General features: G+C 36.8%; 1 protein-coding gene across 1 annotated transcript in view; it reads right to left on the reverse strand.

Annotated features, from left to right (window-relative positions):
* LRRC2 (leucine rich repeat containing 2) overlaps window positions 1-17,251 on the reverse strand; it is a 73,916-nt gene that overhangs the window by 22,967 nt on the left and 33,698 nt on the right. Inside the window, exons 4-5 of the mRNA XM_038124684.1 lie at window positions 14,251-14,407; window positions 797-933 (exon numbers count right to left, since the gene is read on the reverse strand). Coding sequence (XP_037980612.1) covers window positions 797-933; window positions 14,251-14,407 — 294 coding nt within the window. The remainder of the gene's footprint in view (window positions 1-796; window positions 934-14,250; window positions 14,408-17,251) is intronic.

The raw sequence follows: 17,251 nt of genomic DNA on the forward strand, positions 1-17,251 counted from the left end.
GCAGGGCTAAATCAGATTTCACATAAGTTCAATCCACTCCAACATTGCCTGTGAATAACCAGTAACAGATGTTTAGAGAAAAGTAGGAATCAGTAAAGAGCCTGAAACTTTTCTCTAAAGATCTCTCTTCTCACCCCCTAGAAATCAGGATATTAAGAACCTGAGAAATACAAATGACAGCAAAAATTGTGGTTAGGCATCAGCCAATGATTTTATTTCCCCCTGACAATACATCTCAGAGCAGCTGTGGCAGAGAGCAGTTATGTAGCCAACAGAAAAAAAAATAGTGTTGGTGCATGCCTGGGAGTTCTTTTCTCAGTCTATTATACATTCATGCCGTTCCTCACATGTAATATCCTTTTCAGAGAGATATTTGTGCTCGTAGCAAAATGCAGTGCTGTTTATAGAACTTTCCATACAGCTCTTAAACAAAAACGGACACTGGGAACAAAGTGTGTATGTGAATTTGACTACCAAGATGTACTTCATTTTTACAGATAACAGCTATTTGCAGCCTTCTGCTTAATACCACAGCCAAATCCCCTTTAGGATCCTGTCCTCCTTAATACATCAGAATATATACAAGTAAAATTTAGTCACTGGAAAACCAAAACAAAGAACCTTGGCCCTATTTAAGTGTTTCTAAGGCATTTTCAATGATATTACTAGTAAAACATTATTGTTAAAAACTTCAAGGAATATGATTTAATCTGTTAAGAAAAGATTTGAACACTGTAATAAAATACCTTTTATGCCAAATAAAAAAGATGGAAACAAACATAGATTGTTATCTTACTTCAAATGGGAGCTCTGTTATTTCCATATTTCCAGACAAATCCAGTTTTTCTAGATTCTCACAATCACCCAGTTCTGGAGGAACTGACTTCAAATTATTGAAACTCACATTGAGCACTTTGAGGTTTTTTAAGCAGCCTGTGAGGGTAAGATAATTAAAATCAGTGTTCTTAAATAAGAAAAAAAATAGAGAGAAAGCAAAAATAAAAGGTATACTCAGTTAAGCAAAGAAAAAGCTCCTTATTGTGATGATGAGTAAGATTAATAAATATTTTCTGCAGTGATCACTAACATTTTGAGGGGCAATAGTGCCCTTAATCAGCAACGTTTTTGGAGAGAGTTTGAAAGGAGACTGCAAACATTTTCAAAGATCTTGTTTCTTCTAACAATGAGATACCTCTTTACCTCAGTTGAAACTAGTGAAGTTGACTTTTGGCTTGGCCACTATAGAAAATTTATTTACCTGCCAACTGAAGAATGTCTCAGCAACTTTTATACAACCTCCTCATTGAGAACTATCACTCCTACTAAACTTGCATCAAGAATTCTGCCTTTAATATCCTGCATTGCACACTTTTGATTATATAATGGATGTATGCATGTATTTCATTATGTTCTTTATTGTGATATATCATATCCACTGGCTTAATTTAAAGGCCATTATAATATTCTGTGCTACATTTAGTAACAAAGTTTTTTGTTTCTTCAAATTATAACATTACACAATTATGAAATAAAAGAGGGTTAGAAACCTAATTAAATGCAATATCCTGAAAAAAAATGCAAGTTATTCTGAGATGTAATCAAACTGGAAGAAATTTGAATGTATCAAACAGCCAATGTGTTAGCAAAGGAATCATTAAATGCATAACAAAATGAGAACATTTTGTGGAAAGCCTGGTTGTTGTATTACATGAATGATCACGGAATTGCAGAATCACAAATGGCTTCATTTGGAAGGAACCTTCAAAAATCCTCTACAAGGCCCTGTCCAATCTGTCTGAATACTTCCCATGATGAGTCATGCACAATTTCTCCAGGCATAGTGTTCCAATGTCACATCACCTTCATCATAAAAAATTTCCTAGGTCCAATCTATACCAACTCTCTTTCCATTTGAAGCTGTTGTCCCTTGTCCTGTCAGTACAGGCACTGGTAAAAAGTCTCCCCCTACCTTTCTCATAAGTGCACTTTAAATGTTGAAAGGTGGCAATAAGGTGACAACAGAACTTTCTCTCCTCCAGTCTAAACCCTCCCAGCCATCTCAGGTTTCCTTCATAGAAGTGTTCTGGACCTCTGGCAATCTTCACAGCCCTTCACTGAAGCCATTCCAGCAGGCTCACGTCTTTCTTATACTGGAAGCTCCAGGACTGGATTAAGTATACCAGGTGGAATCTCATAGTGACACCTTCCCTTCAACATACTGGTCACACTTTTTTTGCTCAAGATACTTTTGGCTTTCTGGGCTGCAAATGCACATTGCCGGCTCATATCCAATTCTCATTCACCAGTGTTCTCAAGTCCTTCTCCGTGGGGCTCCATTCACCCCGACTCTGCACTGATATTAGAAATTGTCCCAGCACATGCACAGGATCCTATAATTTCCCTTGTTGACTTCCCTGAAGTTCACATAAGCCCACCTCTCAAGTTTGTCAAGGTGGTCCTGGATGGCATCCCTTCCTGTAAGGATATCAACTGTATATACTCAGCTTGTTATCATCTTCAATATTTGCCTCTACTAATTTATTTTCCTGTAGTATTCCCTTCTACCCAGTGACAGAATACATCATTTAGAAGGAAATGCAGAAGAAACACAAATGCATTTCAGCAGTTGGAAACTTGGAGAGAACAGTATCATTGTCAACAAGTTCTCAAAGCAGACTAGATATTTCTAACACAAGACAAGACACACAGCAACCAAAAAATTACGTTAATCAGAGTCCCAGGTTGGACCAGGACAGGGCTAATTTTTCCAGTAGCTGATAAAGGTCATGGCCAGGACCCAGACATTATTCTATACCACCTCACATCATTGTCAGAAGTGGGAGAAAGAGACTTTCTTCCAGCAAGAAGGGGTTCTGGTTTGGCCAAGTAACCATGGCAGAGGGAGCCATCTGATTTATTAATTTTCTATTGTCAGGGGTTTTTTTCTGTATGAATCGCGTCTTTTCTACTAATTTCTGTCATTAGTATTGTGGTTGTTACTGTACATTTTATTAACTTATTGCTGTTTCTGGTAAATTTTTCTTCTCTCAGTGTGTAACCTTTGTTTTTTGTTCCTCCCACTCTCCTTTCCAGAGTGCTACAGGAAAAGGAGAAGGGGAAAGCCAGGGAGCAAGATGGAGTGGTGTATAGTTTGAAGAGTCTTGGGCGCCCACTGAATTGGGGGGTAATATTCCTAAATCATAACAATCAGTCTTCTATTTATAACCAATTTCTTTTAAGAATCTGGTGTTTCATTCGATTTGGTTGACACTGCAGAGTACAAAGTGTCCTCAAGTCAGTATCATAATAATAGTCTTATCCTTAAGACATTAACATTTAGTTAAACGTCCTCCAAAGCAAATGTTGGCTTAGAGTTGCTCACCTTTTGCAATCTGTGGAAAGCCTCACCAGAGGCTATTTAGTGCTTCCACAGAAAAGTACAGAGAAGAGGCTTAAGGAGTAGAAAGTCTTACTTTTTTTTCCCTGAGAAATTGCTGTTGCCAGCGCCAGAGACATGCAGTTTGATGGCCACCACTAGCAGTCACCAGATCACCCACCATTTTACCTAAACCCCATAGTTTCCCTTGGACACAACATTGTCTTTAAATGATGACTGGACCACCCAAATCATCTCATATGTGGCAGACAAGGGATATATTGTGATAACTCTGTTACATTAGTCTCTACAGGTTACAAAAAAGAAAAACATAGTGTCTTCCACCCAGCTTCCTTCCAGTTCTAGCTCTGCCAGAAACTGAGGTGTATTTCAAAATTCAGCTTTCCTTTTAGGATAGTGACCTTGTTTTCCTTTGCTGTAAGCTGCTGGTTTAGTTAAAATTGAAGAAAAGATTTCTGTAAGATTACAACCAGCATTGTTTTGACAGTATACTATAATCTGATAAGGGTTGTTGAGGTAATAAAACAAATTTAATTGTGTCAACATGTAAACTACATTTTAAGCACCTATTTTTAGGTGCCTAAAAATATGGAAATAAATTATTTCCAATTTTTTAAGCACCTAAAAATAAGAGAAGCTTAGTCTACTGATCAGGAAACCTCACCACGTTTGATATCATAATGTAGATGAAGATATTATATCACATGCTAAGTAACATAACCATGAATTTACCACTTCATTGCAACAAAAAATGACTGAAACAGAAATGCCTTAAAACTAGAGAATCAGAAAATCGCAATTTACTTCCTCAATAAACCAATCCCTTGTTAAAGGAGAGCAAATCCCATTGGAATGAAAGAAGAACTATTTATTCAATAGCCATGGAATGTTTTGCCTGTTCTTCCACCACCAGAATATTGTACCGGTTCTGTCTGGAATGGAGTTAGTGCTTCTCATAGCAACTCATATGGTGTTATGTTTTGGATTTATGACCAAACAACAGTAATAACTGAACAGTGCTAACACAGCAAAAAATTTTATTTCTTACTCTGGTGCCCCAGTGAGTCAGCTAGGAGTGGACAAGAGGCTGAGAGGTGACAGAGCTGACACATTGGATCCAAACTGACCAAAGGATTATGCTATAGTCACATTCAGCAGTAAAAGCTGGAGACAGGGGTGGAATAGGAGTGAGTTTTAAGGTCTCTATTGCTTAGAGAATGAATGTGGATCAATTTGTGGTGAGTGAGTGCTTTTGCATCACTGATTTGTTTACTTCTTTATAAACTGTCTTTATTGTGATGCACGACTTTTCTCACTTCTGCCTTTCGCTTTCTCTCCTCATCCTCCTGTGGGAGACTGGACTGCAGGGGACTAAGCAAGTATGAGGCTTAGCTGCCTACAAGTGTTAAACCACAACAGATGTTGCTAATTTTTCAGTCACTGAAATTTTTGCCTCTCAGATCCATTAGTAATTGCAGAACTAACTACTAATGGACTACTAGGCAAGGCATCTGGTGTTAATAACATGCTAGTCATTGTCTCATCTAACTCTGTTTAGGTGGTCATCTCTGATGCATTAGAGACATGGAGTAGAACCATTTATGAAAAAGAAATCACAAAAATACAGCAGCCTTTCTGTGTGATGGACTCAAGAACAGCTTCTCTGCCTGGCTTTCACAGCATCTAACATGTATGTCAATGTTTCCAGTATGGTTGGCAGGTATGAGAAAAAAGACAAGTAAAAATTGCATCACATTTTGTCTTCTGATATATAGTCTCTCTCTAACATGACAGAAGGGCACTACAGATTCTACAGTCAATTTGCAGTAATTGCTGTGACTAAGATTATGAAAATTACTGGGAAAAGGCATGAGTCATGCAATTGAATTTTAGTTCCATAACAATCACAGGTCAACGTAGACGAATGGGATGAAGCTTACCAAGATCTGCCTGCAGGGAGAAATCTCTTGGAATTCTATAGGGGCTATTTTTCACCTCTGGGCTCTCCAGTGGGTTAAGTTATGACAACTGACAAGTGAGCAGTAGTCAAGCAATAACACGTCCTCTAGGACAATAAGACATATATAAGACTAACCAGGATCTCCTGAATAAAGTCCTTGCATGACCACTTCATGACACCATTTTTTTTTCATTTATCACATTCCATTGGAAAAGTAGTATATTTTTTACATCTGCTGCTGTTATAGTATTATAAGAAATTACTGAGTTTCTTAATTTTCTTTATTTGGAAAAATCTTCAGATTGCTAGCCTAAATTTATTTGTAGAAATTTTATAAGCATTCATTCTTTTGTCTAGTTCATCTTTAAATGGATTTTTTTCCTTCCCGGCTGTTTACTTCTGATGTTTTCATAGGTAACAGACATCCCAGAATTAATTTTACTAGCCTGAATAAGCCTTTTTTTCTAGTCTCTGTTGACAAAATAAAAATTCCCCTCCTTAAATAGTTCTAATAGACTTATTTTGCATCTGTTCTCATATAAAATTACTGGATAGTCCTCCTGTGACTGTTAGATTTGGAATTTCATTTATTTCGTTTTTTGCATTTAATGATCTCTGGCATGCTGCACACAAACTGAATACATGATCTTGATCTCTGCAACTGTGAATTTAGTCTATTTTTTTGAAGCCTATCTGCTCATCAGCCTTACCATATTTCCACTTGTTTTGCAGTGACAACACACAGACAAACAGTGTCAGAAAATTTCAGTAACCCTGTTCCTGAAAATTGCTAAGTGTCAAGACTGATCCTTGAGAAAATCCTCAAATGGATTCTTCATGTTCTTCATGAACACCTTCTCTTTGCACATAGACACATTTTTGCCTCTGGTTTAACAAGTCTTTTGCTCAGTTTAAAATTGTGGCATCAAAGTCCATTCTGTTAGAGTCAAACATTCATTTTCCATAGTTCTCTGTATCAAATACATCATGGAATACCAGGTAGACAAGATCTACTGCTTGAAGCTCAATCATATTTTTGAAAGATAGAAACCAAACGAGTTGGGAACAACTTGCTTTTCCTTCATAAAATTTTTATTTCAACCTGGTTTCCGTTCAGCACCACATCTCTAATGACTCCTTCCTCTAAATAACTGTTTAAAGTTTTTGTAACAAACAATGTAGATAAGGATAGAGTTAGGCTATATGAGCTGTCAGAATGGTAATCCAGATTACAGAGTGAAACCTGCTAGGCAAACTTTGTCAGAGAGAGAGGACAAATGAGTGACTATAAAAACTATCCATGAAAACTAAAGATTCTCAAATCCTGTGTCTTGAGCTAATGTGCACAAAATTATGGAGGGATGAATCCAAAAACAGTCTTCAAATACCACAGACATTGTGATTTGGAGGAGGGGAAATAAGAAGGGTGGTAAGGCAGTATGGACTTTTACAACCCTGAAAACTACATCTGGGGGCTTATTTGTCTTCTTAGTGCAGAAGTTCTCCACCATTTTTGGTAGGGTGCCCAGTAAAATCAGGCTTAATGACAAGTAATACAGTCATTGAGGCACTTTAGGAGGGGAGGGAGAAGCTGATGTCCCTCCCATAACTGCACAAATGAAAAACAGGATTTGACTCCCATACATGTTACTTGTGCGTTCAGATAATATTCAAGCACAACTTCTGAATTAAAATTCTGAATTAAAAGCAGTAATAGTAAAATCATTGCTGTACAAATACTGCTTTTAACTATGCTTAATGTTGCTGGATTTTCATTCTATAAATTCCGTAAATTCTGGAATTAAACAGCTGACATCTCTGTGTTTTCTATGCAGAGGCAGTAAAAGCCAAAATTAAATCCATGGCCTCCCTGAAAGTTTCCCAATTAATATTTCTTTTTTAGATGGGAGATCCAGTGTCATAGTCGTTGCATTTATTCACAACTTAAATTTTCAATTCATTTTAAAAAACCTGAATTGGTAATTAAATTCTGTAATTTGTTATGAACAAAGTATAGTACAAATTCATCTTTTACACAAGCCTACATTATTGCATCTAACATGGTGTCAGAGACAAAATACAGATGAGATTACAGAATGCCTTTATTGTCTAAGGATCCTACTCAATGCAAATGTAGATCCACTTGTACAACTTTTTACATTAATCTGCAAGCATAGAATAATTGAATTATGGAATAGCTTGGCTTGGAAGGGACCTTATAGATCATCTAGTTCCAGCCCCTCTGCCATGGACAAAGCCACCTTTCACTAGACCAGGGTTCTCGAAGCCCCACCCAGTCTGGTCTTGAACACTTTCAGGGATGGGTCACATACAGCTTATCTGGGCAACCTGTTTAATTGTCTGATCACCATCAGAGGAAAGAATATCTAATAGCTAAACTAAACCTACCCTCTTTAATTTTATGGCCATTACTCTTTGTCCTGTTACTACATGCCCTTGTAAACAGCTGTCCAGCTATTTTTATAGGCCTTCTTCAGGCACTGAAAAGCCACATCATCCTAGAGCCTTCTTTCCTACAGGCTGAACAAGCTCATTTCTCTCAGCCTGTCATTATAGGAGAGGCCCTCCATCCCTCTAATCACCCTTCTGTCTCTCCTCTGATATCACTCCCACAGGTCACATTCTTCCTGTGCTGGGACCCCAGAACTGGATGCAGGATTCCAGGTGGAGTCTCACCAGCGCAGAGCAGAGCAGAGGGGCAGAATCTCCTCCCTCCCCTGCTGCCCACACTGCTTTGGATGCAGCCCAGGACACGTTTGGCTTTCTGGGCTGGGAGTGCTTATGGCTGGGTCATGTCCAGCCTCTCACCCACCAAGCCCTTCTCAGCAGGGCTGCTCTCCATCGGTTCATCCCTCAGTGTGTGCTGATACCAGAGTGTGCCTCAACCCATGCAGAGCACCTGGTACTTGGTTTTGTTAAATCTCATGAGATTCACATGATCCCTTTCATCTTTTCTACTTTTTTCTAAAATGGGCACAACGTTTCCCATCTTTCAGTCACCTGGGACTTTACCAGACTGCCATGACTTTTCCAATGTCACAGAGTGGCTTAGTGGCTACATCAGGCAGTTCCCTCAAGCTTCTGGGATGCACTTCATCAGTTCTCATAGACATGTCTATACTGAGGTTCCTCAGGTGGTCATGAGCCTGATCTTTGCCTGCGGTGCAAGTGACTTTACTCCTCCAACCCCTGCCCTCAGTGCCATGCACTCAGGAAGTGTGAGAAGAGAGGCTGCCATTGAAAACTGAGTCCAAAATATCCTCATAAAAATAGTCCACTTGCAACACCAGTGTTTAATACTGCCTCTTCAAAAGGAAGATATAAACAAAATTTTTCCCTGTTTCATACAAGACTAAGCTGTTGGAAAAATAACACTGAATACTGAATAAATGACAAAGGTAATAGATGAGTTTGCAGTTCCTCAGAATAAGCATTTAAGATGAGAATATATATTTTCTTCTTGGAAACTCACAAAACACATTGGGAATCATTAATAGAAAAAGCTATTTTAGGTATCAAGAACTTAAAATTCTATTACTAATAGTTTTTCCTGCTAAGTTCTAGAAAATTGGATTAAAGATATGAACAAAGGAAATTTTATACTGTGCATATAAAAGAGACAAAAATTTGCTGCAATTTCTTAATAAAGTATGCCTCAAAAGCAGTTATTTTTAATCCTAAATATTTGGAAAATCAAAAATGGGACACAACACAGTGCAAAGATTTTATTAACAGCTCTTTGAGAAGTATAATTTGTGGGACAAAAAAATCCCAGTATAACCTTACTGTTTCACGCCAGCACAAAGGCTTTGGAAACATATGAAACTTCAGTTCACTACTTCCTATGTGAATATGAGAATATGTTGTTGGATAGTTTCAGTTATAGCAATTACTAATGTACCAGTGCTACTTTACATACAGCAATTGCACTGCAGCCACAGAGTGAAAGCCAAAGCTGTAATCTCACTCAGAAAACAAAGAAAATCCCTGGCTACACCCCATTCATGATCTTTTCTTTTCTTTTCTTTTCTTTTCTTTTCTTTTCTTTTCTTTTCTTTTCTTTTCTTTCCTTTTCTTTCCTTTTCTTTTCTTTCCTTTTTTTTTCTCTTTTCTTTTCTTTTTTATTTTCTTTTCTTTTTTCTTTTCCTGATTAAAATATTTACTATTACACAAAAGCTATCAAATCAAAATTCTCAGCTGTCTTCTGTTATAAATATGTTCTTGTTCATATACATATGTGACTATAAAAATGTGATATGAAATATCTGATAATGGATTCAACTCTTTCTTCTCTTTGATTCAGAGTATAGCATTATCTTCTAAATCTAGTAAAACAGGAATATGAATGTCAATATTCCAGAAATCCAGAAACTTCTACTGCAGCAATAATTCTTTTCATTGAAAATATTCTTATCGCCTGATGTTCTCTCATACCTTTACCTCTTGTGAGAATCAAAAGTTGTCATAATATGCCTCACAGGGTTATTCTCTGCTGGATGATTTGTTGATCTAAAGTTGACTTCAATTCTGTCTAAAGATTAAAGACTCAACAAGATGTATATCACTGCCAACATCAACAATCAGTCATTGCTCTCAAGTACATTTGAGCTGTAATATTTACCTAGTTATTGCTATTTTGTAAGCAGAAGACAAAATGATGAATACCTTAGCACTTAACCTTTCCAGGCACCTTACCTTCTGATTTAACACTCAGTCCTCACTCTTTGCTTAGAGCTCCCAAATCAAATCCACATTAATAGTTTTCCATGTGAAAATTTAGTAGATAAGTTGACTTATGTATAAGTGTACTTAAAGTATTAAAGATTTCATTTAGAACCACTATTTAAATCTTCAAAATATCCTAGACCTTCCATAATAATATCTTATGAAAATAATTAACATTTCCAATACACAATAATATTCATCTCTGTATGTAGACATAGTACATTAAATAAAAGCACAGCTATTTGCAATTTGCAAGCATATTCCCTTACACATGAACAAAGAGAGCATTACAAAAATTAAGATAAATCTCCTCTGTAATTTATGCCATAACAAAAAGAGCAGTCCCAGTGCCTTACTAACAGGTGGCCTATCAACGCACAACATTCAGTAAGACTGAAAAACACCAGGAAGTTTTGGCAAAAAAGTGCTGAACAGTTCAGGTACAGAGTCTTGGAGAGGATTTTTGTATTATTTCATTTTAGACTACATGAGTGATTATGCATTATTCTCTGATATAGAATTATATATAAGATATATATATGCACATATAAGTAGTATCTATAGCTTAGCAAACTTGTTGATTTGGTTATGTGGTGTCTAATGTTCAAATATATGTTTCCACTGAGGAGTTATTAGATGTAATAAATCTTGAAAAATAAAATTTCTGAACAAATGTTCCTGGGTGAGAGGAGGATGGTGAGTGCTTTAACACCGTGTCTGAGGGAAGCCTTACAACAAAGCATTTTCTAACATTCTCTGGCCCTTCCAGGCAAATATTTGCATTAAAAACCAGTAACAAAAACATGGAAAGAAATAAATCATGGGTATAAGCTAGCAAGATAAATGTATTTGATGGAAAGTGAATAAATGGGAATTATATAAAAGCTACTGATGAGCAGAAATCCCATCATTTTAATGCAGTTGAAAGAACAGTGATTGCTACTAGAAGCAATGATTCCTTTTTCCTTGTTTCCCAAAAAAAGGTCTGATAAAGGCTCTACATTACCTTCTATTAGAACAATCTACCTGTGCCCTGGTCATCAGTGTGTTCCCCAGGGATCAGTGCTGGGGCCAGCCCTCTTTAGAATCTTTATTACAGAATCACAGAATCACTGCGTTGGAAGAGACCCTCCAGATCATAAAGTCCAACCCAGATCATCAAGTCCAACCCAAAGATCATTGAGTCCAACTCAAAGTCACTATTGTTTATCTGGATGTGGAGATCAAGTGTCCTCTAAGTCACCTTGCAACCAACACTAAGCTGGGTGGGAAAATTAATCTCCTAGAGGGTAGGAGAGATATTCAGTCATCTAGAGTAGCTAGACAATGGGCCAAGGGCAATTATATGAGCCAGGTCCTGTCCTTGTGTCACAATAGCCCTAGACAGCACGACAGGCTTGAGGAAAAGGAGCAGGAAAGCTGTCTGGCAGAAAAGGACCTGGGGATGCTGGTTGAAAGCCAGACAAACATGGTCCAGCAGTGTGCTCAGGTGGCCAAGGAGGCCAAAGATATCCTGGCCTGTATCAAAAATAGTGTGGCCAGCAGGACCAAGGAAGTTATTGTCCTATTGTACTCAACATCAGTGAGACCACACCACAAATCCTGTATTCAGTTCTGGGCTCCTGTCCTGGCTTTGACCAGGATAGGGCTAAATTTTGCAGCAGCCAGGAGGGGGCATTCCTAATACCCGGAGATTATTCTATACCACCTTACAGAGTTTTTCAGAATAGAAGTGGACCCTTCTGGTCAAGTAACTGCAGTTGGGTATCATTTCTTTGCTCTGTAACTGACATTCTAGCTATTTCTAGGAAATTGTACTTTCTCAAACTGTCATCTTTACATTTTGTACCTCAAATTTTCCTCTCCACATAGCTGAAAGAGGAGGGGAGAGGGAGACAAGAATGAATGAGTGCCACGTGGTTTGGAGTGCTTCAGTGGGAACATTAAACTGGGGAATACCATTTCTGATCCACTACAACCCCAGATACTGAGGTGATGCAGAGTGTCCAGAGAAGGGCAACAGAGCTGGGGAGCACAAATTTTATGAGGAGCAGTTGAAGGAGCTGGTTTTATTGATCCTGGAGAGAAGCAAGGTAACCTTATCGCTCTCTATAACTGCCTGAAAAGCAGGGTGTAGCAAGGTGAGGGTCAGTCTCTTCTCACATGTGAAAAGTGGGAGAAGTGAAAGGATAAGAGGAAATTACCTCAAGTTGCACAAGGGAAGGTCTAGATTGGATGCTAGAGAAAAAATTCTTCACTGAAAGGTTGTCCAGGCATTGAAACAGGCCACCCAAATAACAGGTAAAATTACCATCCTCGAAAATGCTAATAAAAAAATGTGTACATGTGTCACTTAGGGACATGGTTTAGAGATGAACACAGTGGAGATAGGTTTATGGTTGGCCTCATTGATCTTAGAGGCCAATTCCAATCTTAACAATCCTGTGATTCTGAGATCTGTGTTCATGCCTTTATTGTGGAAACAGATTTTAATAACGTTATTGGTTTTTTTCTTAGGGATTATTTTCATTAACAGTGCATAACACTATAAGAATAAAGAAAAATTTTCCTGTTTCTACCTGCCTCGATGGTTAAGCAACAACCCCTTAAACCCTTCTGTTTAATGGTTTAGGGTAACATCTGACAGGAAACTAGCAGCCTTTCCCCTTTCTTCCATGCTATTTCCACTTTCTTCCAAACTGTGTCTTATAAGGTGTTTGTCCATTAAACTCACTGACCTACTTGAGTTCTGCAGTCAAAGTGCTGATAAAACAGTTAATGTTCATTTTATGTCCATTATTTCCTGCTCGTGTCTTGTTTATGATCTGTTAGTGTGTTTAGAAGCCGGGCTGAAACTATTAAATAGATCTCGATGTCTATGTAAAATTTTCTTTCTAAACTACAGTGCTAGTAAATAAATCAAAAGTATGAATGTTATTTGACTAAGAGAATATTAAAAGAGTAGAAAGTTCTAGCTCAGATTTCTGTGTTTCAGGATGCTCCTCCTCTTCCTGTTTTTCTTAGTTTAACTTTTGATATCAAGGGAGGTGAGGGTTTGAGTCTTTAAAGTGTTATTTCTTAATGTACATAAGGAATGGCACTCATGGGTAAAAGCTTATGACTACTGTATTTCAAATCAAAGGCTGAGATATTAGTACACCTAGGTGCACGAGCTTGTCACTGGCAAGCCCACAATAGGCCCAGTTTCTTCAGCTCTCAAACATGCCCCCTGTTACAGCTATGTTTTTTCATTGTAAGAGCAGTAAATCCCTCTCAATACCAATACAATCTGTCAAACAAGCTTTTCTATTGTAAGACCTAAAAATATAGGAGAGGCAAGCATTAAAATTATTGTTATGTAGCTAAAAATGGCAAGGGCCAAAGTATTTAAGCATTGAGAATTTTTTCTCTGAAACTTCTAACACCAAGTTGAGTAGATTTAGTTTAGATATCACAAAGAAATTCTTCACTCTCAGGGTGTTGAGGCACTGGCACAGGTTGCCCAGAAAAGTGGTAGAAGCAACATTCCTGGAAACATTCAACGCCAGGTTGGAAGGGGCTCTGGCCAACCTGGTCTAATGAAAGGTGTCCCTGCCCACAGCAGTGGGGTTGAAACTAGAAGACCTTTAAGGTCCCTTCCAATTCAAAATTTTCTATGAATCAATTACTCTATGATATATCTCTTCAATAAATTAAGATCATTACTGAACTCTTAAAAAAATTTAAAAATTATATTTTTTTGCAGGATTCTCTTTTTTGTGCCTTTTTCCCATATCTTATGTTTCGATTCATCTTGTTTGAGGCTTAAAATTCTGTAATACTTCTATTTTTCTTAATCCATAAGAAATATAAAACACCACCTGTTCTCAGAAACAACTCTCCATCTACGTGAATACAAGCAATAACTGCCTTATAATCAGATAACAAAAATGTCATAACTTTTTTCCATATTATATTCATGGCTTTCAATACAATTATTCAAGTATAATTAAAGCCAGAGAGATATAAAAATGTAGTGGGGAGTATTCAGTGTAAACGAGGAAGACAATTATCAGTAAATTAACAAGAATATCCATGGATGTTCATTTCCCTGCAATAGAGTTAAATGATATGAGTATCAATATCTGAATATCTTGGACCAACTCACCAATCTCTGCTGGAAGATGGTTGATTTGATTTTTTGACAATTCCAGTACTCTCAGATCTTGAAATAGTGCAAGGTAGGCTGGAATGGTTTGTATCAATGTATTGTACACATGCCATTCTTTCAGATAGATCTGTTCCTTCAGAGAATCTGGGAGCTCCTGTCAATGAAATAAGAACAGGCAAACAGAAAGCATGAACTTAGACATTTTTTACCCTGTTTCCAAATAGGGAGAAAAATGCACTTTGCCTTAAGTATCTTGATGTAGAATAGTTTGTCAAAGCCTTACAGAAGCTGTCTGCTTTTGAGGAGCACTGCGGCTGTCTTCATCACATATTCATTTTTTTAACTCCTAATGCAATTATTTGCTCCAAAACAGAAACCTATCAGAAGAACTCAATCTGTTTGGTGTCTCACACATTATTTCCTTTTTCCAGGTGGAGGATTTCTTTAAAACACATTTCAGTGCTTTAATTCACACATCAAGATGTAGTAAAATGCAGCACAGAACAGAAGAGCACATAGAGAATACCTAAATAGGGTTTGCTAAAAAAAAAAAAAAAAAAAGCTGTGATTTTTTTTTTTTCTGAATGTCTGCCAATGTTTCAAAATTTGCTTTCCAAGAGGGAACAGGAATCGTTTCAGACACTATACACGTATATCACCTGGCTTAACTTCCTAAGATATTATATCAATGTTAAAAAAAAAAATAGAGGATTTCCTTAGAAACAATGACATTTATTTTAAAATTAAGAAACAAAATTGAATTTTAAATCAGTCCACATTTGCAAGTAATTTTTTATTTAGTCATGCAGAACCCTTTGCTTTCAAAATTCAAAATAATTTTGAAATTTCCTGTAATTTCTATGTTATTTTCAGATTATTCTATTTAACAAAAGTCTTCAATATATGAATGAATCCTAAATTTACAAAGCTTTACATTCTTACAAAATTGCTTTAATTAATTGGTATTCACTTCAGATGTACATCTCTTTGTTTGAACTGTGTCACCAAATTCTTTGATCTTGAAACAGACAAAAATCAATTCCAAAAGTTGAAGGTCTGATCATTTAACCTCTACTTTCTTAAGCATTGCATAATTTACCAGTCTGTCCTAGGTTTTATAACACTGTGCACTGGTAACATGTGGAATAAATGAACTCGAAGTGGTTCTGCCACTAACTTTGCACTGTAAGAAGAGATGTGAGGGTTTCGGCCTTTGATTCTTTTATAAATTTCAGATTTGTTTCCTGTGTGTGAAGAGTATGACACAGTAGGAATTACTGATTTTTATAAAAAGGATATTGCCCTCTTCTTTTTTTTTCTTCTAGATTTCATAGCTCTCCCAAGACATTTTAAGAATGATGCATTTGAATTTTTTTATTACTGCTGAACTTCTGGATTAGCAATAGTGCTAGTTAACTCTTAGTTAAATTAAAACATCTAACTGTAATTATTGATATCCTGGACTGTTGATTCAGAAGACATTTTTTGGTTGTTATTGCCTCTCATTTCAGTTATTTTCAAATTTACACATGCAGACATAAAACCTGTGTTTTGTTGCTCTGACTTGCTACCTTCTCTTCCATATTTGATACGGATAATTTCATTTCTTACTTCACTTTCCGATTAGGTGAATGTGTGTATTGTATTGTGATCCATATTCTATATTTGTCAGTTTATGACAATTAAAAAATAAAATGCCTCAAATGCCTCAGGGCTGGTAGTGAGAAATCTCTCCAACTTTGTGGAATTAGTCACTATTTCTCATCTTCAGTGCTACACATTTTTCTGCAGCAAAATAAAATAACAGAGGACAACATCAAATGCAATTAGCATTCTCTTTCCTGTCTTTAAAGAATGGAAAATTCAGCACAGAGGAGATAGTATTTAGCTGGCGTGTTATAGATATCTCTGTAGGGAAGAACCATGATTCGGAGAAAGAGATGAATAACCACATTGGAGGGGAAAAGATGTCTATATTAATAGACACTATTTTCTGCTCTATTTCTCCACACTGCAGGTCAGTCTCAGCTTTTCTATTCACCTAATGGGTTTTTTCACTTTATTGTCACAACACACCACCTCCAGCTCTTTGGTGGCAAATACAGCCCTTTGTCCTCTGAAGCCAACAGCCATGCTCTTCTCCCACACTGAAGGAGGAAGAAAAAAATTCTCATTGATACATTGAAAACAGTGCAGTACACAAGGCTCTCTACCAGATCAAGATCAAAGTCATAGATCCTTTTAGAAAAATTAAGCCAAAATAAGAAAAATATTTGTTATTGATGCATAAAGATTTTTTTTTAATCTTTATGTCTGCATTAAGACATGCTTAGAGCACCAAGATATTCCTGTTCAGCAACAGAAATACATTTAGACACTACTTCAAAAGAATGGAAGTAGATTCCATTCTTCTACCAGCTGCCAACTTGCTTTTCTTTCTTACAAATATTTCTTTATATCATATGATCATATTTACAATTTGCAAAAGCAAGAATGCAAATACTTTGCTACTATGTGCTTTTTCAATATTTTCCATTTTAAAATGCATTTATGTTTGTGTTGCTGAAACATAAATTGATGTGATATTTTGCTTCATTACAAACTAGATAGGAATGGGAACTGAAACTTCCACAAGTTTTATGTTTGCTTTACTCTCTGATCCTCTTGTGTTCTTTTGTAATCTTCCGCTGCCATGCTAAAGCTGGCAGCCTGCTGATAAATTGCTGCATGAAGACTGACACTTGGAGGATAGCCAGTCTTTTGCCTTTAACAGCAAAACAATACCTCAAACTTGTTTGATTTTTGGAAGAGAAAAAAAAGTTTTAAAGGGAAATAAATAACAAACATACAACCATTGCTGATTATAATATCTCTATTTAGACGAGAATTCACCTACTAGGCCTGAGCCTGAACTAAAACTGTGATCAAAGCTCTAGGTTTAAATTTGGTTTCTTTTCCAGCTCTATACTTTTATCTGTAATGGGCCAAAATAAAATTC

This window comes from Motacilla alba, chromosome Z (assembly GCF_015832195.1).
Source record: "Motacilla alba alba isolate MOTALB_02 chromosome Z, Motacilla_alba_V1.0_pri, whole genome shotgun sequence".
NCBI lineage: Eukaryota > Metazoa > Chordata > Aves > Passeriformes > Motacillidae > Motacilla > Motacilla alba.